Raw genomic sequence first — 24,551 nt, forward strand, 5'->3', positions numbered from 1 at the left:
TGCTTGAACTTCCTGCAAAGACAAAACTAGAAGGAAGTTTCCTAAAGTTTTGCTCTCATGGAGTTTTTCGGAATTAAACATGTTAATGATCAGATGATGGATCATACAATGTTCATGTAATGTAGAGATACAAAGGTTTAACTCTATTAATGCCTTTATTAGAGGCTGTGTTCATGTCACACAGAACCAGAAGAGAGAAAACAGAGACTCTTTGGTCAGATTTCATTCAGTCCCAACACTGTACATCCCTCCTTCATCAAGGGGAGCAGGAAATGTGTTTCTCACAGATCCAGTTCTTTTTATTTGAACTGGAATATATGCTTGTCCATTGTCCTTGTTGATTGCAACATACTGCATAGTTGTATTGTGGTTCTCCTGATGCCCAGAACCTGCATGACAAATAAAATATTGATTAAAAGGACTGAAACTCATTATTGTCACAGTCTAATAAAACAGACTCTCTTCTTAAATATTTTAAATATGTTCATTATGTCTTTCTCAGGATGTTTGATGGAATTAGTGACATCCAAAAATACAAGTTACAGGTTAAAGTGTGGAATGATCATCTCCTGAAAAGTGGACACTGAACTCAAAGATGGTTCCATTCACTCATTCCATTTAAAACTGGATGTTCCAGGAATGTTTTCTCTCTTCCTCCTCTGGTTCAGGTTTTTAAGACCACTGCACATGCTCAGTAGTGTCTCTATTGCTTCTCTTTTTGACCTTTTACTGAGGTTTGTACAAACTGAAATAACTTTTAAATTGTAACAGATATTAAATGTTCCTGCTTTAAACATTCATAGTGAATGAGTCATGGCCTAATGCAGTACCTCAGTGGACCTGCAGGAAAACTGGATGGTGAAGCTGCTCTTTCAATTCAACTCTGTAACTAACCATCAAATTCAGCTTCTTCCTTCATATGTTCTTCACTCTGATCAACTCCATTTACAAACAATATTTGTTGTGTGACATAAGAAACAGTGCAGCAAACAAAGTGAACACACAAATCCAACCAGCTGAACTGACTCGGCTGAAGGTTTGAACACTTTTGAATCCTGACTTCTTCAAACTGAGTCGTTGTAACTGAACCTCACCACAGACTGCAGATGAAGAGAGTTCAACAAGAGCTGTTCATTCAGACAATCAGTTTACTTCATTTTATTTCATGGTGTTTGTTTAAATAGAAAGAAAAACTGTCTCACGTTACTGTCAGTGGTGATCCATCCACCCATTTCCATACATAACGTTGAGATGTCCATGTATTCTGTAGACCGATCCAGGACTCTTCATTCATGCTCAGACTTCTGACAAATTCCTAGTTGATGAGATAAAATAGTTTCAGTTGTAACTCAGTATCTCTGTTATAGTCTGTTGACTTTGTCTGAAGGAAGAACTGAATGTGTTGCAGCTGTTCAGGGATTTTTCTGAGAAGAAAACAATTAGAAGAGAATGAAGGAATATATTGTTCTTCCAAATAAGACAAATAACTAGTTGTTACAGTTTGTCCTTTCAAGACATGAATTATCAGCACTGGTGGAAAAACTTGACCTTCTAATATTATTGAGAAACTCAGAACTCATTTCATCTCTCTGATATATATTCAAGCACTCCACAGAAAATGGGCAGTAACAAACCTACAAACACTAAATGTAGCTCTAAAGTCCACAGTCTGAACTCTGTAAATTATATTCAGGTGTTTGAAATGATCCTCATGTTATAGTTGATGAATAAAAATCTCAGAGGATCAGTTCATTCAGGACCTGAAAGTTTTAACCTGACAAAGAAACTGATCAAAGTTCAAACAGGAAACAGTTCAGAAACACAAGTAACAGGTCACTGGTAGTTACAACAAAGATCACACACATGAACAAACTCACCTGTTCCTCGTTGTTGTTTATTGTCACCAGATCAGCTCCTTTTCTCTGACAGTCTCTCCTGCTCTCATACCAAGTTTTCTGTCCAGTGAATTTAAAGTAACAACTGCAGCCAAGTCTCTTCCATTCTTCAGGACACAACTTCCCTTAATGTCAAACATGTTTTAAAGACAGGTTTCATGTCACTCAGTATCAGACTGATAAGTCTTCTAGTTTCAGTATTTAGTTGAGGATCTTTCTTGTCAGTCACTTTTCCCTTTCAGGTTGTTCACTCTATAAATACGTCATTTTAACTCAGGTTTTCTGTCTCATTCATACGTAACTGTCCCCAACGTAAATATCCATCCAGGAATACTGAGACAGCATAAACAGTAATAATGAGAAGTAAAGATAAAGTCAGGTTAAAGGTCAACAATACTGATTATTCACTTAGTTTAGAATATTTCCTCACCTTCAATCACGTCTTTTAGCTTCTTTACTTCATCCTGTAACTGGCTGTTGTTGGTTTTCAGCTCTTTAGAACAAAAATAGTTGATAAAAGAGTAAAACAATGTGAAAATGTTGAGTTTTACTATGAAGGGTGACAGTCAGGTTATATGTTTTTCACCATGAGTCTCTTTGTTCAGTCTCTTTACTTCATCATGTAACTGGCTGTTGTAGGTTTTCAGGACTTTAGAACAAAAATGGTTCATAAAAGAGTAAAACAGTGTGGAAATGTTATGTGTCACTTGGTGAAACCATTGTAACACCCACCAATGTAATAATGTCCACAGACGTAAGAAACTACAAATGTAACAGAAAATCTGCAGCTTTTAATGTAATAGTATCCAAATGAATAAATAAACCTTCTTTCCTATTTACAAGTGTTGTGTTAAGCAACAAATGAGCAATAAATCCAGATTTCTTCATATTTTTTGTTGCCGACAGGAGTTTGAAATAAGATGTCATGTGAATTATTTTTATCAAGCCATTTCCCTCTGTCAATCACAACATGTCTCTGTCAATAACCTTGACCCTCCGACCTAACGTGACCAAACTAATTTCTAAACCAGCCTACAGCTCATCGTTTGAATGGTGACAAGGACCTACGCCATATATTAAAGCTGAGATTGGAGCTATTCATTCTGGACTGCTGCTGTTTCCGATGCATTTCGATGTTACACATTAGGCCTATCGAGAACATCATTTTGCTGTCAAACCGTTCTAAGGTCTCCATCACAAAATGAATCCAGACAGGTTGATGAGAAAAAGGGTAGGTAAAGTTACGTTGTGATGTTACTGCAAATAATTTTCCTGTAAATTAGTAGCCTACGTGTCTGATGTGGTGAACTATCTCATGTCGATAGTAACGCAGGGCGAAAGTAACAAAGCGATTTTCTCCGAGCCAATATTAAGTTACTGACTTAGTCAACATGTAGCCTACATCATGCATGACCGAACAGAACTGCAAAAAAATCATGAGGATGGGCCTTCGTCGTAGGCTCTACTTTGACTGAATTACATTCAGGAACCTGTTTTCAGCAACGCAAAGTAAAATCACTCACTGGTAATTTTTGGGGGATAATCAGCTGTGTTTACAGTTTCAGGTTTGTAATAAAGTTATGAATTAGTCCTCTAACACATCCTAAAGTTTGAGATGAGGAGTAAGTCAGGTTTAAGTGTCTGGAGTCGCTGTCCTGACAAAAGTAACCGGTTTTACTTTCGTCCTTCTGCACATGAGTTTGTCTGTCACTGACAGTACCGAACATTGATTGTTCGTTCTGACATTAAATGAAATTAAACTTAACAAAGCACATCCTCTCTTTAAAGTCAAATTACACCGACATTTTTACAAAATTAATCCTGGTATTGATAGAGAACACGTGAGATACAACAAAAAATGTTTCCCTCTGTAACGCTATCTTTTAAAATGACGTTTATTTGAAAAATGTGAGGCCTACTTTCAACCCGGCTTTCCCCAGACAAATTATGAAGAGTTTTAAAAAGGAAACATTGTGATCAAGTGACTCAGAGTCAGTGTGGGATCATGTCACTTCACAGGCTGGATCATAATTGAAACAATTACTTCAGTGTAGACAAATATTTATACAATATCACATTTGTGTTCTCATAGATTGAAGATGATTCTGCGCATGACATTGCTTCTTTGATTCTGGTGAAGAAGTCTGAGATCCCTGAACTTGCCCAGAAAGGATTTGACATCACCAAAGGTTCCAGTGCCTGAAAAGTTAACATCAGACTGAGAGAGACGTACTCTGGGTTGAGTGAAAAAGCTCTTCAACAAGCATTGGATTCATCCACAGGGCACCAGCTACTGCACGTAAAATTCCCCAACAGGACACATTTGAAGCCAATTATGGTTGAACAGGTTCAGACAAGACATCAAATCGACCTCGCTGACATGACAGGATGGAAAGTTACACATGGGAGAGCCACCTACAGATATGTCCTCAGTGCAGGATGAGTTCAGTCGATATGTGTGGCTGAAGCCATTAAAGGTGAAAAGCAGTCATGAAATAGCTCGGCATTTGGAAGATATTTACATGGGACATGGACCACCAAAGGTTTTACAACATGACCAGGGATGTGAGTTCAAAGGTGCCGTGAAGATGCTTCTGGAAAGAATGAAGGTTAAAGTCATCCAGGGCTCACCTTATCACCCTCAAAGCCAGGGAAAGGTCGAGAGGATGCACAGATCATTGAGGAGGAAGAAGATACTCTATGATCTCATAAACATCGAAACACGAGGGGTGAACTGGGTCCGTCATTTACCCAAATATGTTCAAGTCCTTAATGAAGACCCTAAAAAACAGCTGGGTTGGATGACACCATTCCATGTGTATCATGGCTGTAAAAGCAACAACATACTGGCGGCTCGAAGCATGAATCCATCACCTGACACCGTAGATGACCAAATGGCTAATGCAGACACATCGCTTCCTTCAAGAAAACAAAGGGATTTGTTTGAAAAACAGAGAAACAGAGTGAGAACAATAGTAAAACATGCAACTAAGCATTGTAATGAAACAATGGTTCAGAAAGCATGTATGGCAAATCCTCCATCCGTCTGTGATGTTAATGATGAAGTTCTGGTGAAGCTGAGGTGCTAGACCCATAGACTCACAAAGAAACATGCCGTGGTGAATGGAGTCATTGTACAAAGAAATCTGAAGCTCTCCAAGTACAAGGTGAAGTATACCCCTCTTGGGAAAAAAGCTTGTAGCCTGAAGTGGTTTTCAGTCAAGGACATCAGCAGTGTGACCAGTGGTGAAGAACGCAGGCGACAGAAGTCAAAACACAGAAACTTCTGGATCCCTTATACACACCAGGACCGGTTAGAGTCATTTAACTCATCCAATTTCTCCAGAGAACCAGATCCACAGCCTAATGGTGATAGTCAGTTTGCAGCACTCGCTGACCAGTTGGTGAACTTTGGGATATTTCGGTCATCTACATCCCTTAGGGACCAAATTCTCATGGATTTGCAGTCAAATCCTCCAACAACACATGGAACCCCACTTGCTCATCATGTGGAGGGTGATTGGGATACTTACCTACAGAACATGGGTCAGCAAGGCACGTATGGGGACCACATCTCACTCCAAAGAGCCTCTGAAATGGTCAATGTCCAGATGCTAATAATTTCAACTCTCGGCCCAGATGCAACAACTCTAACAGCACCTTCAAACATCTACAGTGAAGATTTGCCTCTTCTCATTCTAGGCTATATTGCTGAAGGACACGGAGAGCACCAGGTTAGTCTCAGGGGACCAGTTAGTCAGTACATTGACTCAATTCAGGAGGCAGAAAGATTAAGGATATTCCCCAGTTATAATGAGGCTGAACTCTCTGATGGTGATGAGGATCCTCATGAGGCTGAACTCTCTTATGCTGGCGAGCCTGAACTCTCCAACCCTGATGAGGCTGGAAAATCCGGTCCTCATGAGCCTGAATGCTCTGTTCCTGATGAGGCCGCTCTCTCCAATCCCCGTCAGGCTGAGAGGTCTGATACCACAGTGGCTAAACGTTCTCAAGACAATGAAGATCATGTTGATGAAGCAGATGCAGGCCTTTCAGGTGATGCTTTTGGTATTCCTGTCCATGATTATTAGACTGGAAGACACCCTCCCTCCATCTATATCAGGCCTTTGCTGCCTGAACATCTTGATTTAGCTCAAAATCATGACACAATATTAGTGTTGTGAAAGTGTACAAAGCAGCTGGACAGAACAGCGGTTTAGCACAACCTATCAAAGAACTTTTCTCCGAGAATAAAAGGTGGATGAAAGCTTGGATGACTCTGGCTCACCTCACTTTTGGCCACTACAAAGTGACAGACTTGTTTTGGAAGTAGAGTGCTATTGGAAGTGCGATGCTATTTATCCTCTTATTTTGTCCCAGTAATATTCTGTTAAAGTCATTTTCTTATTTATAAATCATTTGCAATCCTTGGCTTATGAAATGCACAGGTTTTTTATTTACATGCTTCAGACATAGTATTTAGCGAGGATAGAGTATATCCAGTTGGCTGCTTGTACTGTGCATTGTTTTGGTTTATATCAACCTCTTATGAAACTGGTTTTACTAAACAACCAGGGCAAACAAACCAACGACAACAACAGCCACAACAACATTATTCTTTGCGTTATTACATTTGTGGGAAGTTATTACAATATTGAAAGTTGAAGATTTTCACTTCCCCACAAATGCAATAAATCTCTGCAAACGTAATAGTTATTACATTTGTGGGAAATCGCGTGTTAAGTTTGTAGTAGGCAGCGGCTGTTACGTTTGTGGGATTATTACATTAAAAGCTGCAGATTTTCTATGACATTAGGGGTTTATCACGTTTGTGGACATTATTACATTAGTGGGTGTTATAACCATCACAGTCAGGTTATATGTTTCTCACCGTGAGTCTCTGTGTTCAGGCTCTTTACTTCATCCTGTAACTGGCTGTTGTTGATTTTCAGCTCTTTAGAACAATTACAATCATTAAAACAGTAACACAAAGTTACAACAATCAGGAATATTATGAAGTGTGAAGTTCTATTGCTCGTATAGTTTTACTTTTCTTACCTGAAACTTTGTTTTTCAGCTGGTCTTTTTCCAGAGTAACTGAAATATCTGGTCAGAATGAAACAAAGAAAAAATATCAAAGCATTCCCCTTTAAAATATTCCCAGAATTATGTTTCATCCTGTTCAGTATTAAACGTAATCCATATATTTCTAAATCTGGAAATTATTTACATGGTAAATCCACTTTAACCTCCTGTGTGTATGTAACTGACTCAGCTTCCTGTTTCTGACTGAGATATTAAATGAGTTTATCAAGGAAACCAAAGTTATTTCAGGTCAAGAGCAGCTAATATGTAGAAAATAATAAAATATCCAACATGGTGGAATAAAGCTCCTCACAGCCTATCACAACTCCAGCCAGGATCAGGAGATACATCACTCCAAGCATCACTTCAAAAGCTCTGAAACCTCTTCTGTTCACGGCTGTGAGGTTTTTCTGGGTTTGTTTTCCTGCAGAAATACACAGAGAAATCAATTCATTAAAAGATAATACACACAAACACGTCTGGGAGCTGGAAACTAAATAATATGACAATAATGTGTGAAATCTGCATTTCATTGGTTGAAAATAGCTCCAAACGCCACCTACTGTTCTAAATAATGTTTAGTTTTGTGAGATCAATCCTGACAGAGTCTTTAACTCAGATGACGTTGGTCATAAAATCAGGATTTTATCCGTGCAGAGCAGCAGCTTTGAAATGACTCTGAAGTAACTCCTGGTTAACATGGAGTTTAACACGTTGTGTCTGACAACAGAAACAGAAATAGAACTCAAAATAGATTTACTGACATTTGAACTGAAAGACATTTCACCATAAAGTGACCTGAAAATGACTCAGATAAGTTCATCGTGTTTGTTCTTTACTTACAGGGACTAAAAACTGTTAGAATATAATGTGATATGGTCTTCTATATGATCCTCTACAAAAGCCAGACTAACTAAAGACATAAAAGTAATCTTCAAAAATACCTTGAAGACACAGCTTTTACTTTGAAATGTTCATGGTTTTCTCCTTACCAGCTCTTTGTAAACTCAGATCAGGTAGCTGCTCTCCATCCTCTAAGACCTCCACCTCTCTCTGCTCTCCCTCTCTTCCATCCTCATGGACCCCTCTCACATATTTCACCCTCAAATCTGCTGCAGCTTCAGTTTCTCTAGACATCTTGAGGGGTGAAACTCTTTGACCAGGCTTCTCTGTCTGACTTGTTTCGTTCTGATGACGCACCTTTTAATAAAGGGTAACCAGGAAGTAGCGGCACCACAAACCACAACTCAAACTTCTTTAAGATAATCAGCATTATGTTACAGTTCCACACCTTTTACACACAGAACAATAAAATACAAGCAAAGACCAGAGGTTGTTTATGATATTTAATGTTTCTTGTTCTCAGAATGTAAAGAAACAAAAGCTGAACTTGTAGCAGTAGCAGCAATATTGGTATAAATGCCTTTATTAGAGGCCTCCTTCATATGAAACATAGAACCAGAGAGAGAAGCAGGTGTTCTGACACAGGAAATGTGATGTGTGACCCTTCAGTTATTTATATTGTTCTACAAGTGAAACTAACAGCATTCAATGTGATGATATGCAGTTCAGTTCCAGTATATGAAGTCATTTTGACTGTGTTTAATTCAGGTTAGACTGCTATAAAACACTGGTCTGTTCCACCCAGATGTATTTGGGGTGTTGAGCTGATAGCACCACCCACTGCAGGTCCTTTCTGTCCTTTACCAACCACTCCCAGCAGCACTAAGTCAGGAGGCTCTCTGTTGCTGACTGGTAGAAGTTGACCTGAGTAGACTCTAGTTTTGTCCTTCAGAATTTTCTACTGGTCTGAATAAAAAGGTAAAAAGGTGCTGATCTCCTCAGAAAGCTCCTTTCACCATCAGCAGTCTCAGTGATTACTGTCCAGTGGCACTTACACCCTCATTACAAAGTGCTTCCAGGAACTGGTCCAGACCCACATCACCTCCAGCCTTCACCCTGGTTCTGAGCCTCACCACTTTGCCTACAGAGCCAACAGGTCCATGGAGGACGCCGTAGCCACAGTCCTACACGCTGCTACGTCCCACCTGGAGCAGCAGGGGAGCTACTCACGGCTGCTCCTGGTGGACTTTAGCTCTGCATTCAATACACTCCTCCCCCACAGACTGGTGTCTGAACTGGGATCTCTGACTCCGTCTGCCTCTGGATCAGGGTCTTCCTGACTGATGGCTCTCAGAGGGTGAGAATGGGCCTCCATGTCTCCTCAGCCATCAGCCTCAGCACCAGCTCCCCTCAGGACTGTGAGCTGAGCCCCCTCCTCTACACCCTCCACTCTACACATGACTGCACCTCCACTCACCCCAGCAACAGCATCATGAAGTTTACTGATGACACCACCGTGGTGGAGCTCATCACAGGTGGAGACGAGTCGGCATACCGGGACTAAGGGGAGCACAGAGACCTCATCCCAGGTCCTCATCCTGAACACCACCAAGATGAAGGAGATCATCCTAGACTTCAGGAGGAGGGAAGTGGACTGTGTGGAGAGGGTCTCCAACTTTCGCTTCCTGGGTGTTCACCTGGAGGATGACCTGACCTGGAGCACCAACACCAGAGCCATCGTCAGAAAGACACAGCAGAGACTCTATTTCCTGAAGACTCTAAGGAACAAGCACCTCTCCCAGAGACTGCTGGTGTCCTTCTACCGATGCTCCATAGAGAACATCCTCACCTTCTGTATCTGTGTGTGGTTCCAGCTGCACTGCAGCTCCAGAGGATCATCAGCTGCCCCATCCCCTCTTTACAGGAACTGCATGACTCTGTGAATAATTCCCACAACAATGTCAAATACATCCATGCAATAATTTCCACATCATGTGCAATAATTCTCAGTGACTCTTACCTCTGACTATGTGTGAATGGGATTCATGTGTGTATATATATTGTCCTGGTTCTTTTATTTTGTGATCATGGTTTTGAGTTTCCTGTTTTATTTTGTTGAGTTTCTTAACTTCCTGTCTGTCGTGCCTCGTGTTTCAGTCTTGATGTCTGTGTCTTGTTCTGTGTTTCCTGTTTTATTTTGCTAAGTAGTTGATTTCCTGTCTGTTGTGTTTCCTCGTGTGTGATTGCTTATTGGTCTCACCTGTGTCTTGTCAGCCCTGAGCCCTCTTGTGTATATATAGCCCTGCCTTTCCCTTTGTTCTCTGTCGTGTTGTTAATGTTACTCATGTTGTCTCCTCACCACGGTCCTTGTCTCCATGATTTTGCTCCGTGACATGCTCATCATTCTTTTGATTTTTGTATTTCCTGCTTCAACGCAGCACTTTTTGTTCATTTCCATTAAAACCCTCCTTTTCCTGGATTCCTTGTCTGCCTCACCGTTTGTCCTGCACTTGGGTCCTCACCTCAACACCTCACCACCAACTCTGACATATATACATATGATGGCATGCTGTTCAGGAAGTTAATCTTTAAATATATTGAATGAACCCTGAATATATGGAATGAAACTGTTTCTATATTTTCTATTCCTGTACTTCTACGTCACCTGGGGAATGTTACAAATGTTCCATTCTCATCATTAGGACAGGAAGTGGTTTAAGCTCCACTCTCTGGTTGTTTCATCCTGAGTCAGGCAGCTTTCAACAGACAGTAGACAGGAAGTAGCAGCAGTGAAAACCACAACACAGGTAGCTGATATACAATATGTTCATTACACTGGACTTAAACATCATACATACAGCACATTCAAATACAAGCAAAGACAGAAAGTTGTAAGATAAGTTTTTCCAGTTCATGTAATGTAGAGATACAAAGGTTTAACTCTATTAATGCCTTTATTAGAGGCTGTGTTCATGTCACACAGAACCAGAAGAGAGAAAACAGAGACTCTTTGGTCAGATTTCATTCAGTCCCAACACTGTACATCCCTCCTTCATCAATGGAAGCAGGAAATCTATTTCTCACAGATCCAGTTCTTTTTCTTTGAACTGTAATATGAGCTTGTCCATTGTCCTTGTTGATTGCAACATACTGTGTTGCTGTAATGTGGTTCTCCAGTTGCCCAGAACCTGAATGAAAAATAATATATTGATTAAAAGGATTGAAACTCATTATTGTCACATTCTAATAAAACTGACTTTCTTCTTAAATATTTTAAATATGTTCACTGTCTTTCTTAGAATGTTTGATGGAATTAGTGACACCCAAAAACAACTTTGAATCATTGTAACTGAACGTTGTTGTAACTGAACCTCACCACAGACTGCAGACGAAGAGAGTTCAACAAGAGCTGTTCATTCAAACAATCAGTTTCCTTCATTTTATTTCATGGTGTTTGTTTAAATAGAAAGAAAAACTGTCTCACGTTACTGTCAGTGGTGATCCATCCACCCATTTCCATCCTTGAGATGTCCATGTATTCTGTAGACCGATCCAGGACTCTTCATTCATGCTCAGACTTCTGACAAATTCCTAGTTGATGAGATAAAATAGTTTCAGTTGTAACTCAGTATCTCTGTTATAGTCTGTTGACTTTGTCTGAAGGAAGAACTGAATGTGTTGCAGCTGTTCAGGGATTTTTCTAAGAAGAAAACAATTAGAAGAGAATGAAGGAATATACCGTTCTTCCAAATAAGAAAAATAACTAGTTGTTACAGTGTGTCCTTTCAAGACATGAATTATCAGCACTGGTGGAAAAACTTGACCTTCTAATATTATTGAGAAACTCAACTCATTTCATCTCTGATATATATTCAAGCACTCCACAGAAAATGGGCAGTAACAAACCTACAAACACTAAATGTAGCTCTAAAGTCCACAGTCTGAACTCTGTAAATTATATTCAGGTGTTTAAAATGATCCTCATGTTATAGTTGATGAATACAAAGTTTTAACCTGACAAAGAAACTGATCAAAGTTCAAACAGGAAACAGTTCAGAAACACAAGTAACAGGTCACTGTTAGTTACCACAAAGATCACACACACATTAAAGGACACTTTAAAGGACTGCCTTGACATCCACAGTCTCACCAGCTGTGTCAGTGATTACATAAACTTTTGTGGAGACGTCACCATGCCCACCAGGACTGTAAGACTGTTCTCCAACAATAAACCATGGATTACCTCTGACATCAAGGTTCTCAAGGATAAAAAGAGGGCTTTCAAGTTGGGGGATAGGGAGCAGATGAAGACTGTCCAAGAAGAACTGAGGAGGACGATCAGGGAGGGGAAAAGTAGCTACAGGAGGAGGATGGGGGAAAAGCTGCAGCAGAGTGATGTCAGTTGGGTCAGGAGTCTCAAAACCATCTTAGGACACAACAACTCCAGCACTACAGCCCCCCCAGCACACCCACTGGAGAGGTTGGTCCTCCAACAACGGCACCCCCTGGTGATCTCAATCGGTGACCCACTCCAGTTCGCCTACCAGCCTGGCATCGGACCTGAGGATGCTCTCATCTTCCCCATGCAGAGAACCCTGTCCCACCTCGAGAAGTCTGGAAGCACTGTGAGAATCATGTTCTATGATTTCTCCAGTGCCTTTAACACCATTCAGCCAGAACTCCTGAGGTACAAGCTGGACCACGTGGGGGTGCACCAACAGCTGTCAGCCTGGCTCCTGGATTTCCTGTCCAACAGACCACAGAGGACTGCGTGTCGGACACAGTGATCTGCAGCACGGGGGCGCCACAGGGGACACTCCTGGCCCCTCTGCTCTACACCATCTACACAGCCGACTTCCCCCACCACATAACCGAATGTCACCTAAAGAAGTTCTCGGACGACTCAGCCATCGTCGCTCTCATCAACAACAATGGAGATGAAAGGGAGTACTGAGAACTGAACCAGAACTTTGTTGCCTGGTGCCAGCGGAACCACCTCCGGATTCATGTGGGTAAAACCAAAGAGCTGGTTGTGGAAATCTACCAGAGCAAAGCCATTCCCCTGCCACTGGTGAACATCCAGGGAATGGACATTGAGATAGTGAACTCTCACAGGTACCTGGGTGTTCACCTAAACAAGAACCTGGACTGGACTGACAACACTCCAGCATTATGCAAGAATGGCCAAAGCAGACTCCACCTGCTGCAGAGACTGGACGAGTGTACCATGTGTGTGGTTAGTCTTGTGCACATTAAACTGCTACAGTCTACCAGCATCCTTGTGCAGAGGCAATTTCATAGTCTATGAATTTCATGGTACTCTGAACGCAACGCAAGGCTGTCTGCAGGACGTGAGGACTACTGAAGGCTAACAGCTAACCGTACCGCTACGGACCTGGCCGGTGACGGCAGGGTTACGGGCAAACAGCTTTATTGTGCCAATAAAAACGGTAGAGGAAGTTGGTGATATTAAAAAATCACTAGACTTCATCTCAGAGGAAGTGTCGGCTGTCCGGCTGCAGCAAAAGAGTATTCTGAACCTAGTCGAGGAAGTGAAGGCTCTGAGGCTGCAGAACGCCGAAAAAGATAAGCCTATCACTTATCTAGAAGGCAGAGTCGCGGACCTGGAGCAGTATACGCGGGTCAATGATTTGCCTCTGTTCTTCTTGTAGTTGCTGTCAAACCATCTCCCGACCTTTGACCCTGAATTACCCCACCAACCCAAAGGCACTTTTAAGAGCTACATCTCTAGGACCACGCCGTGCCACTTTTGTGGCCCGTTTCACGTGTTTCACGTGTTTGTGTAATGTGCTCAGAGCATTGATGATCATTCTGATTATGTGTGTTGGTTTAAATGAAAATAAAGTGAACTAAATACATTCCTTTTGTCTTTACTGTCCAGGCTCTTATTTCATTGTGCCACATATTTGTTTATATTAATTTTATATCTATTTATAACAACACCTCATTTGCTCTACTTTACCTAAAGCTGACAAATAACACCTATGATATTAACATTGTCATTTATAATATTGTGTATATGGGGTAAAGATGCACGACTCAGTACTTAGTTCATTGCCCCTTTTAATTACTCATAGTAACTTATATCTGTTAATAATAGTGTCATATTCTTGTCACTTTACTTAGAGCTGACAAATAGCACTTATGAAATTGCATAGCTGTTTATAACTGTGTGCTGTAGGGAGATGTATACATTATTATAACTTTATTACATATACTTATAACTACAGATATAAAGGATTATTGTAGAAGTCAAAACTCATTATGCATCCCTATACACATTTAGCAAAGCAAAGTAGTTATGATGCATCATAAAATTAACAAGTGACTAGGCAGATATTGACATATTTATAATGCACTATTCAGATTAAAATCATTCCTAACCAGTTGTCATAATGCATCATGAAGTTGGTGATGACGACTTGTGAATATGTATAGATGGTAAAAATGAACATTACAATGCTTTATAGACACCTTATAAAATATTATGAGTGCATTCATAGGGCATTATAAATACAACCTTCATAGAAAGTGTTACCGTTTTCACTCTATCACTACGTGCCCTATGGCAGACTTCTCTCCTTCCATTGGGACACCCTTACCCCCCCCTGGACTCTCTCATCTCTCCAGAGATGACTGTACCCAGTCATACTTGAGTGAGGTGACTTGGGAAGCACAGAACCCTGCACTCCACTAGTTCCTACTAGCACCACATGTATCTCCTCCACTGTCCATCCTTCTACATCTTTTCTTTCCTTTGTTCCCCCCCTCTATCCACTGAGGTGTAGCACTGCCCTCCCTGCCACACAAGGTCACTACACTCATATAATGTTGACACCCTGTGGTGTTCAACTATGTAGACAAATGCAGACAAAAAAAAAAAAAAAAAGAAAGTGTTACCGCAAATTTCAACAACATAAAGAATTATTTACATATATTTGATAAGCCATTCAGTATAATAGCAATATCCGAAACATGGATTGTCAGTGAAAAAGGTAAAGAATTTGAACTAGAGGGGTATGAATTCAGGTATAAAAACAGACAAAATAAGGGTGGTGGAGGAGTTGCTATGTTCATTGATAAATCTTTAGACTTCAGGGTATTGGATGAAATGACAACTGTGATTGATAATTTGCTTGAATGCTTAACAATTGAAATTTGCATGGGGAAAAATAAAAATGTTATTGTTAGCTGTATTTATAGAGCACCGGGGTCAAGTATGGATGCATTCAATGAGTGGATGGAAAAGTGCATTTTCAAAAAGATAATAAAACTATTTTTATAAGGATGTAGACTGTGCATATAATGAGTTTTTATGAATATTCTCCTCATTGTATGATAAGCATTGTCCATTCAAAAAATACAACGGAAAATGTAACACAAATTGTCCTTGGATTACAAAAGGTCTACAAAATGCCTGTAAAAAGAAAAATTCACTTTACAGAGATTTCATAAGAAAGAGAACTAAAGAGGCAGAATATAGATATAAAAAATATAAAAATAAGTTAACTAATATTACAAGCGCAAGTAAGAATGATTACTATAAGAGGATATTAGATGATAATAAATATAACATTAAAGGAATATGGAAAATATGAAATAATCTAATAAGAAGGGGATCTAAACAAAATAGTCTGCCTAAGTACTTCATGGATAAGGATATTGAAAACTATAACATGAAAGAGGTGGCAAACAGCCTCAATGACTTCTTTGTAAGTGTGGGACCTGACCTTGCAATAAAAATCCCTGACTCAGGTACATATGATGAATCTTTGGTAGAGAGGAATCATAGCGCATTGTTTCTACAAGCAGTGGATGAAAGTAAAATTTTGAGTGTTGTTAAAAAGTGTAAGAACAAAGAGTCCACTGACTTAAATGATATCAATATGTCACTAGTTAAAAAGGTCACTGGGGGAATTTCAAAGCCGTTAACATACATCTGTAACTTATCATTTCAAACCGGTTCATTCCCTCAAAAAATGAAAATAGCTAAAGTCATACCTCTGTTTAAGGCTGGAAACAAACGTCATTTCACAAACTGTAGACCTGTCTCCTTGTTACCACAATTCGCAAAACAATTCTGGAAAAACTCTTTAACAGCAGACTGGATGCATTTTTAGAGAAGAATAAAATACTTGTAGAGAATCAGTATGGGTTTTGATCAAACAGAGCTACATCACTGGCATTAATAGAGGCAATAGAAGAAACCACAAATCCAATAGATCACAAGCAATATGCTGTTGGAATATTCATTGATTTAAAAAAAAGCTTTCGACACAATCAGTCATGAAATGTTGATCAAGAAACTGGAAAGACATGGCATCAGGGGAATAGTGCTGGATTGGGTGAAAAGTTATCTAAGCGGGAGACAGCAGTTTGTGAAATTGGGTGACTGTGTTTCTCCGTGTTTGGACATTGCTTGTGGGGTACCCCAGGGGTCAGTGTCAATAGATGGAGTTGAAATAGAAAGAGTTCATGAAATTTTCGGGGGTAATCATAGATGATAGAATCAACTGGAAATCACACATCAAACATGTACAAAGGAAAGTCTCAAGAACCATTGCAATAATAAATTAAGCTAAAAAGGTTTTGGATCAGAAATCACTCCACACTCTTAACTGTTCCCTGGTCTCACCATATTTTCAATACTGTGCAGAAGTTTGGGGCAGCAACTACAAAATATCTCTACGCCCACTAACCATCATGCAAAAAAGGGCAATACGAATAATTCACAATGCTGGCTACCAGGAACACACAAACTCATTATTCCTAAAGTCCAAATTACTAAAATTTACAGATATCGTGGGCTATCAAACAGCTCAAATAATGTTTAAAGCAAAAAATAATCTGTAACCAACAAATATACAGAAATGATTTAGTATTCATGAGGGGACATATAATTTAAGGGGTAAAAGTAACTTTAATTTAACATTAATTCGCACAAACAGAAAAGGTTTTTGTGTTTCAGTCAGCGGGATGAGACTATGGAACAAGTTCACTATGGAGTTGAAGAAATGTCCAAATATGAAACAGTTTAAAATAAAGTACAAAGACACTATTTTTCAGAGGTACAGGGATATGTCTGTGAAGGTTCTCAGTCATCCAGGTCATGGTAATCCAAAAAAGCGTTGAATAAGGTCAGCTGGACTTGTAGAATTTCTTGAAGACGTTTCGCCACTCATCCGAGTAGCTTCTTCAGTTCTGATGAACTAGTGGGAAATTGAGGTTTAAATAGGAAAAACTCTGTGGGTAGCACCCACCAGAAACTTGCTTGACCAGAAACTGGTGTCACTAATTACCATAATGGCTGATACTTACCTGTCCTTGAATGGGGGGAACTGTGTGCCTAGGCTAACTTACCCTATGAATAGAGCTCTAACGAGGCTATTTTCCATGGGAACCTGGAGGCTCAATGTGTGAATGTTGTTGAAACTTCTTGGGGACAGAAGTCAAAACTGAATTATAAATAGTTGGTAAATTAAATCTCAGTCCACCTCCTCTGTTTAGAGAAGGTTTCTCCATTTTGACATAGATGGCTTCCTTAACTCCTCTCTCAAACCATCTGTCCTCTCTGGCCAGGACTTTGACGTTGGTATCCTCAAAGGAGTGTCCTTTGTCCTTCAGGTGGAGGTGGACTGCTGAGTCGTTTCCTGATGAGCTGGCTCTCCTGTGTTGGGCCATGCGCTTGTGTATGGGTTGTTTGGTTTCCCCAATGTACAGGTCTGTACATTCCTCGCTACACTGAACCGCGTACACTACATTGCTCTGTTTCTGTCTAGGTGTTTTGTCCTTGGGGTGGACCAGTTTCTGTCTTAGGGTGTTTCCAGGTTTGAAATAAACTGGGATGCGGTGTTTACCAAAAATTCTCCTTAGTTTCTCTGATACCCCAGCTATGTAGGGGATGGTGATGTTCTTCCTTCTGTTTTGTTCCTGTTCCCTGTCCTTCCTGGGATATCTTTTTGAGCCTTTGACAAAGGCCCAGTTGGGATATCCGCATGTCTTGAGGGTTTGTTTAATGTGTGTTCCCTCCTTGTCCTTGCCATCCTGTCTGGTGGGGACAGTCTGTGCTCGGTGCTGGAGGGTTCTGATGACTCCCAGTTTGTGTTCCAGGGGGTGGTGTGAGTCAAATAACAGGTGTTGATCTGTGTGTGTGGGTTTCCTATTTACTTCTATGTTGAGGCTTCGATCTTCTTCAACACGTACCAAACAGTCCAAAAAGGCCAGACAGGCCCCTCTGATGTCCTCCCTGGTAAACTTGATGTTGCTGTCCACTGTGTTGATGTGTTTAGTGAAAGATTCCACCTCCTTTGTCTTGATTTTAACCCAGGTGTCGTCCACATATCTGTACCAGTGGGTGGGAGTGGAACCTGCAAAGGTGTCCAGAGCTCTGGTCTCTACTTCCTCCATGTAGAGATTGGCCACGATCGGTGACACTGGGGACCCCATCGCACAGCCGTGTTTTTGCCTGTAGAAACCTCCATTGAACTGAAAGTAGGTGGTGGTCAGGCACAGGTCAAGTAACACACAGACTTGTTCTGGGATGAGGTTGGTTCTTGAGGCCAAGGTGTCATCCTTTTGTAGTCTTTTCCTTACTACATCCGTGGCTTCTCTCGTGGGGATGCAGGTGAACAGAGAGGTGACATCAAAGGACACGATGGTTTCTTCTGGGTCCAGTGTGATGTCCTTGACTTTGTTCACAAAGTCCCTGGAGTTTTCGATGTGGTGTGGGATGTGGAAGATGTTTGGGTGCACCAAGTGTGATAAGATACGTTGTTTATTTATTTTTATCTTTTTATAGTGGTTAGTATCTTGTGTTGTTGTTTTTTGTTTGTTTGTTTGTTTTGTTTTCTCCTTTTGTATACGCGTTGTGTGTTTGTGTATGTACAGTATGGATATGTGTGCCTATGTATGTATGTATTTATATGTGTATGTGTGTGTGTGTATAATTACTGTGTATAGGTAATCATGTTTTCGTAACAAGACAACATTAGACAGGCTCAGTCCTGGGCTGCAGTCTGGAGCCTGTGGAGGTGGTAGGGAAAGGAGGATATTGGCAAAGCCGTCATCAATCATGGACAACACCTCTCACCCCCCCTACATGAGACTGTCAGAGCCCTGGAAAGCTCCATCAGCGCCGGGCTTTTCAGGGGCTGGTATAAGGGTGTGCCCCAAATATAGGAGATGGACAGAAGGTGTAACCCGTGAGACCCCAAAAGTATTAAAGACAGGAACAAAGGCATCCTACACAGAGTAGGATTGTGGTGTACTTTGTGTGCACTGTAATGTTGCTCCACTCTGATGCTCTGAATGCCGAGACCTGACGATTTCTTTGAGACTCCAAAGAGAAGACTCCACCAGGCTGAACTGGACAACTGCCAGGTGCTTTCTTTGACAAAGGTCTCATATTTGTTACAACTTGATACAACATTTATTGGCGAGCCAGCCAGGAGCGCAAAAATCGGACAGAGAGGATCATCGCCAGGGGGACTTCACAGACTCCACCGCGACACCACTAGTGCCAAAAAAATTAAGCAGAGCCTTTTTAAAATCTTCAAATTTGTACAAGTGGTGTTTATGGGGAGAATGTGGTTCACCCAGGTGAGATCAAATCTCGTCAAAAAACGATCTGCTCTTTCTCAACCTAACCCTTTCAAAAATCATTAAAATAATAGGGGGCGCACAGAGCAGACTCTACAACCAGGTCGGCTCCCAGTAGACCCACAACTACACAACTACCCACGTGCAATATCTCTTACATATACATATAATTTCTTATACCTGCTGTTTTGCACTGACTCCTTTCAATCCTAACCTCGTGTACATACATATTTCTATTATGTACCTGCTGTTTTGCACTGTCTGCATCTCCCTGCCAATAGAGATGTGTGAACATATACATATATTTATAAGCATACCCACTTTTTACCTGAACACTGCCTTGTAGATTTGTAATATAGGTTTTTATATATCTTTTTTGACATTCCTGTATTTTTATTCTTTAGTCCACACATATGTACACTTATCTTAACAAACTCACCTGCTCCTCTTTGTTGTTTATTGTCACCAGATCAGCTCCTTTACTCTGACAGTCTGTCCTGCTCTCATCCCAAGTTTTCTCTCCAGTGAATTTAAAGTAACAGCTGCTGCCAAGTCTCTTCCATTCTTCAGGACACAACTTCCCTTGATGTCAAACATGTTTTAAAGACAGGTTTCATGTCACTCAGAATCAGACTGATAAGTCTTCTAGTTTCAGTATTTAGTTGTCAGTCACTTTTCCCTTTCAGGTTGTTCACTCTATAAATACTTCATTTTAACTCAGGTTTTCTGTCTCATTCATACATAACTGTCCCCAACGTAAATATCCATCCAGGAATACTGAGACAGCATAAACAGTAATAATGAGAAGTAAAGATAAAGTCAGGTTAAAGGTCAATAATACTGATTATTCACTTAGTTTAGAATATTTCCTCACCTTCAGTCGCATCGTTTAGCTTCTTCATTTCATCCTGTAACTGGCTGTTGTTGGTTTTCAACTCTTTAGAACCAAAATAGTTGATAAAAAAGTAAAACAATATGAAAATGTTGAGTTTTGCTATGAAGGGTGACAGTCAGGTTATATGTTTTTCACCATGAGTCTCTTTGTTCAGTCTCTTTACTTCATCCTGTAACTGGCTGTTGTAGGTTTTCAGGACTTTAGAACAAAAATAGTTGAAAAAAGAGTAAAACAATGTGAAAATGTTGAGTTTTGCTATGAAGGGTGACAGTCAGGTTATATGTTTCTCACCATGAGTCTCTGTGTTCAGTCTCTTTACTTCATCCTGTAACTCGCTGTTGTTGGCTCTCAGGACTTTAGAACAAAAATAGTTGATAAAAGAGTAAAACAATGTGAAAATGTTGAGTTTTACTATGACGGGTGACAGTCGGGTTATATGTTTCTCACCATGAGTCTCTGTGTTCAGTCTCTTTACTTCATCTTGTAACTGGCTGTTGTTGGTTTTCAGCTCTTTAGAACAAAAATAGTTGATAAAAGAGTAAAACAATGTGAAAATGTTGAGTTTTACTATGAAGGGTGACAGTCAGGTTATATGTTTCTCACCATGAGTCTCTGTGTTCAGGCTCTTTACTTCATCCTGTAACTGGCTCTTGTTGGCTTCAAGGTGTTGAGAACAATTACAATCATTAAAACAGTAACACAAAGTTACAATAATCAGGAATATTATGAAGTGTGAAGTTGCACGTATAGTTTTACTTTTCTTACCTGAAACTTTGTTTTTCAGCTGGTCTTTTTCCAGAGTAACTGAAATATCTGGTCAGAATGGAACAAACAAAACATATCAACACATTCCCCTTTAAAATATTCCCAGAATTATGTTTCATCCTGTGCAGTATTAAATGTTATTGTCATATTTCTTAATCTGGAACTTATTTACATGGTAAATCCACTTTAACCTCCTGTGTGTATGTAACTGACTCAGCTTCCTGTTTCTGACTGAGATATTAAATGAGTTTATCAAGGAAACCAAAGTTATTTCAGGTCAAGAGCAGCTAATATGTAGAAAATAATAAAATATCCAACATGGTGGAATAAAGCTCCTCACAGCGTATCACAACTCCAGCCAGAATCAGGAGATACATCACTCCAAGCATCACTTCAAAAGCTCTGAAACCTCTTCTGTTCACAGCTGGGAGGTTTTTCTGGGTTTGTTTTCCTGCAGAAATACACAGAGAAATCAATTCATTAAAGAGATAATACACACAAACACGTCTGGGAGCTGGAAACTAAATAATGTGACAATAATGTGTGAAATCTGCATTTCATTGGTTGAAAATAGCTCCAAACGCCACCTACTGTTCTAAATAATGTTTAGTTTTGTGAGATCAATCCTGACATAGTCTTTAACTCAGATGACGTTGGTCATAAAATCAGGATTTTATCCGTGCAGAGCAGCAGCTTTGAAATGACTCTGAAGTAACTCCTGGTTAACATGGAGTTTAACACGTTGTGTCTGACAACAGAAACAGAAATAGAACTCAAAATAGATTTACTGACATTTGAACTGAAAGACATTTCACCATAGAGTGACCTGAAAATGACTCGGATAAGTTCATTGTGTTTATACTTTACGTACAGGGACTAAAAACTGTTAGAATATAATGTGATATGGTCTTCTACATGATCCTCTACAAAAGTCAAACTAACTAAAGACATAAAAGTAATCTTCACAAATACCTCAAATACCCAAACACAGCTTTTACTTTGAAATGTTCATGGTTTTCTCCTTACCAGCTCTTTGTAAACTCAGATCAGGTAGCTGCTCTCCATCCTCTAAGACCTCCACCTCGCTCTGCTCTCTCTCTCTTCCATCCTCATGGACCCCTCTCACATATTTCACCCTCAAATCCGCTGCAGCTTTAGTTTCTCTAGACATCTTGAGGGGTGAAACTCTTTGACCAGGCTTCTCTGTCTGACTTGTTTCTTTCTGATGAGACACTTTTTAAAAGACAGTAATGAGGAAGTAGCAGAAGAACAAACAACAACTCAGACTTCTTTAAAACGCTCTGTATTAACCCTGCCCACATAGTTGTGTCCATCCTAGAAGAATTTGGCACTTTTTCAGGGTTTAAACTAAATTTTCAAAGAAGTGTTTTTTTTCCTCTGCACAAACAAGCCTCCCAAACATCTCAATCTGACATTCCTTTTCATTTAAACTGCTCAAACGTTAAATATCTTGGTACAGTAGTCAATCACTCAATGACATCCACGTATGAAATCAATCTACTTCCATCAGTCTCGGGAATGAAAATAGACTTTCACTGGCTGGTAGGGTGCAGCGAGTGCAAATGAATTTTCCCCCTAAATTTCTTTACGTATTCCAGTGTTTGCCTGTTTGCATCCCGTTCATGAAAGCCGGAAACCGGTGACAACACATGTATGCTGTTGTCACCGGTTCCGGCTTTCATGAAGTAAAGTGAGCGAATGAATAATGAGACTTTGAGAGTCTTTGATAAAGCGTTATATGAAACCAATTCATTATGATTATACAGACGTTTTCTCTCATTATTAACCATTATAACATGATCTGTTATTACATTATGAGTTATTATTACATCTGAAATACGCCTTCATATGAAACATGGAACCAGAAGAGAGAGGCAGTTGTTCTGACGCAGGAACTGTGATGTGTGATCTAACGGGGTGTTGCTGAATTTACAGTTCTTCTTTTTAAGTTTAATAAAACAGTCAGTCGCTGAACAGTCGAGGAATAAAAGTCTCTAATCCAAAACACAGTTGACCAGCTCGTCAGCCACTAGGAGCTCAGGGACCAGCCTCTTGTTGAAGAGCAGCTGGTCAAGGCTGCATCCAGGACTCAGTTACTTCAGACTCTGAGAGCTGTAACTACAGGCTCCCAGTAGCTTCTCTCTAGAAGTGAAACTAACAGCATTCAGCGTGATGATATGCAGTTCAGTTCCAGTATATGAAGTCATTTTGACCGTGTTTAATTCAGGTTAGACTGCGATAAAACACTGGTCTGTTCCACCCAGATGTATTTGGGGTGTTGAGTTGATAGCACCACCCACTGCAGATCCTTTCTGTCCTTTACCAACCACTCCCAGCAGCACTAAGTCAGGAGGCTCTGTAGCAACTCATAATCTAATAAAATCATTTACATACCACTGTATGAGCTGGTTCTGCTCCAGGTTTCTTCCTGTTAAAGGGAGTTTTTCCCTCAGGCTGCTCTGGAGGTTTCAGGCTGGTTTTTGTGAAGCGTCTTGAGATGATTTGTGTTGTTATTGGCGCTATATAAATAAAACTGTATTGAATTGAATAATAACAGCATAATGTAATAACTTATTACATTGTTAGCCTTACTAGTGCTGCTCATAATGTAAGAATGGATAAAAGTGTGAGAAAACTGTTTGCCTGCATTGCCATTATTTTTTCACTTTTGCAGGGGTGGAAGGAAATACTTTCACTTCTGCCTCTGTGTCAGCAGGATCTCACGATGACTGCAAAATGGAGCAGTGGCCAACTTAGGTCAGGTTTCATTCAGTTCCAACACTGTACACCACTCCCTCATCAGTGGAAGCAGGAAATCTGTTTCTCACGTGTCCGGTTTTTAGAATTTCCATATGTTTTTTGAAAGGACGGACACACTGCTGAGCATGTCAAGTAGATTTAAATACTTCAGATTCAGAGAAGGAGATAAAACATTTGTTAATTGTCCAGCTTTGAATAGATCTCATTATCCACCTTTTGGGAAACTTCCACAAACATGTGTTGTGAAGATCAGACTGAGACAAATCCCTGATTTATAGAAACTAAACCAGGAACTGAACCTCAGCACATTGATGAAACACATGGACTCTGATAAAAAAAATAAAAAATGAATAAATCAGATCATTATGAGACTCCTGTCATGTGGAGACCCAAAGTAGATGATAACATGTCAAAGTTCAGTCTGATTTAATAATAATGATGATAATAACAACAACAACAATTAACAGCTGCTGCCACTAGATGTCAGTGAAGCCTCATTTTACAGGTCTGTGAAGATTCTCAGGCCTCCTGGATCCGTTTCACAGAGCAGGTTTAGTGAAAACTCTGAGTTTATTAACCTTGAACTCTGAGTTTTCTATCTCAGAGTTCATCTCGACCCAGAGTTTAGGATTAGACTCAGAGTTTGTTGAACCTGCTTTGTGATATGG

At 40.1% G+C, this 24,551-nt stretch overlaps 1 protein-coding gene across 4 annotated transcripts; it reads right to left on the reverse strand.

Annotated features, from left to right (window-relative positions):
- Window positions 1-117: 117 nt before the first annotated feature.
- On the reverse strand, window positions 118-22,406 carry LOC125019762 (C-type lectin domain family 4 member G-like). Of its 4 annotated transcripts, none has more exons than XM_047604734.1 (11): window positions 22,129-22,406; window positions 21,443-21,553; window positions 21,103-21,150; window positions 20,941-20,994; window positions 20,785-20,847; window positions 6,787-6,849; window positions 2,482-2,544; window positions 2,326-2,388; window positions 1,878-2,020; window positions 1,203-1,315; window positions 118-389 (listed from the first exon to the last, which is right to left on the reverse strand). In XM_047604734.1, the coding sequence occupies exons 1-11, from the start codon at window positions 22,271-22,273 to the stop codon at window positions 257-259; spliced, it is 999 nt and encodes a 332-aa protein (XP_047460690.1). In that variant the 5' UTR covers window positions 22,274-22,406; the 3' UTR covers window positions 118-256. The 4 variants fall into 4 exon arrangements, with proteins under 4 accessions (XP_047460690.1, XP_047460691.1, XP_047460693.1 ...); XM_047604735.1 differs by lacking the exons at window positions 1,203-1,315; window positions 1,878-2,020; window positions 2,326-2,388; window positions 2,482-2,544; window positions 6,787-6,849 and adding exons at window positions 11,308-11,414; window positions 19,882-20,024; window positions 20,317-20,379; window positions 20,473-20,535; window positions 20,629-20,691 and having other exon boundaries at window positions 22,129-22,364; XM_047604737.1 differs by lacking the exons at window positions 118-389; window positions 1,203-1,315; window positions 1,878-2,020; ... (1 more) ...; window positions 2,482-2,544; window positions 6,787-6,849 and adding exons at window positions 10,740-11,011; window positions 11,313-11,414; window positions 19,882-20,024; ... (1 more) ...; window positions 20,473-20,535; window positions 20,629-20,691 and having other exon boundaries at window positions 22,129-22,361.
- Between the last annotated feature and the right edge of the window lie 2,145 nt (window positions 22,407-24,551).

Source organism: Mugil cephalus, chromosome 14 (genome assembly GCF_022458985.1).
Source record: "Mugil cephalus isolate CIBA_MC_2020 chromosome 14, CIBA_Mcephalus_1.1, whole genome shotgun sequence".
Taxonomy (NCBI): domain Eukaryota; kingdom Metazoa; phylum Chordata; class Actinopteri; order Mugiliformes; family Mugilidae; genus Mugil; species Mugil cephalus.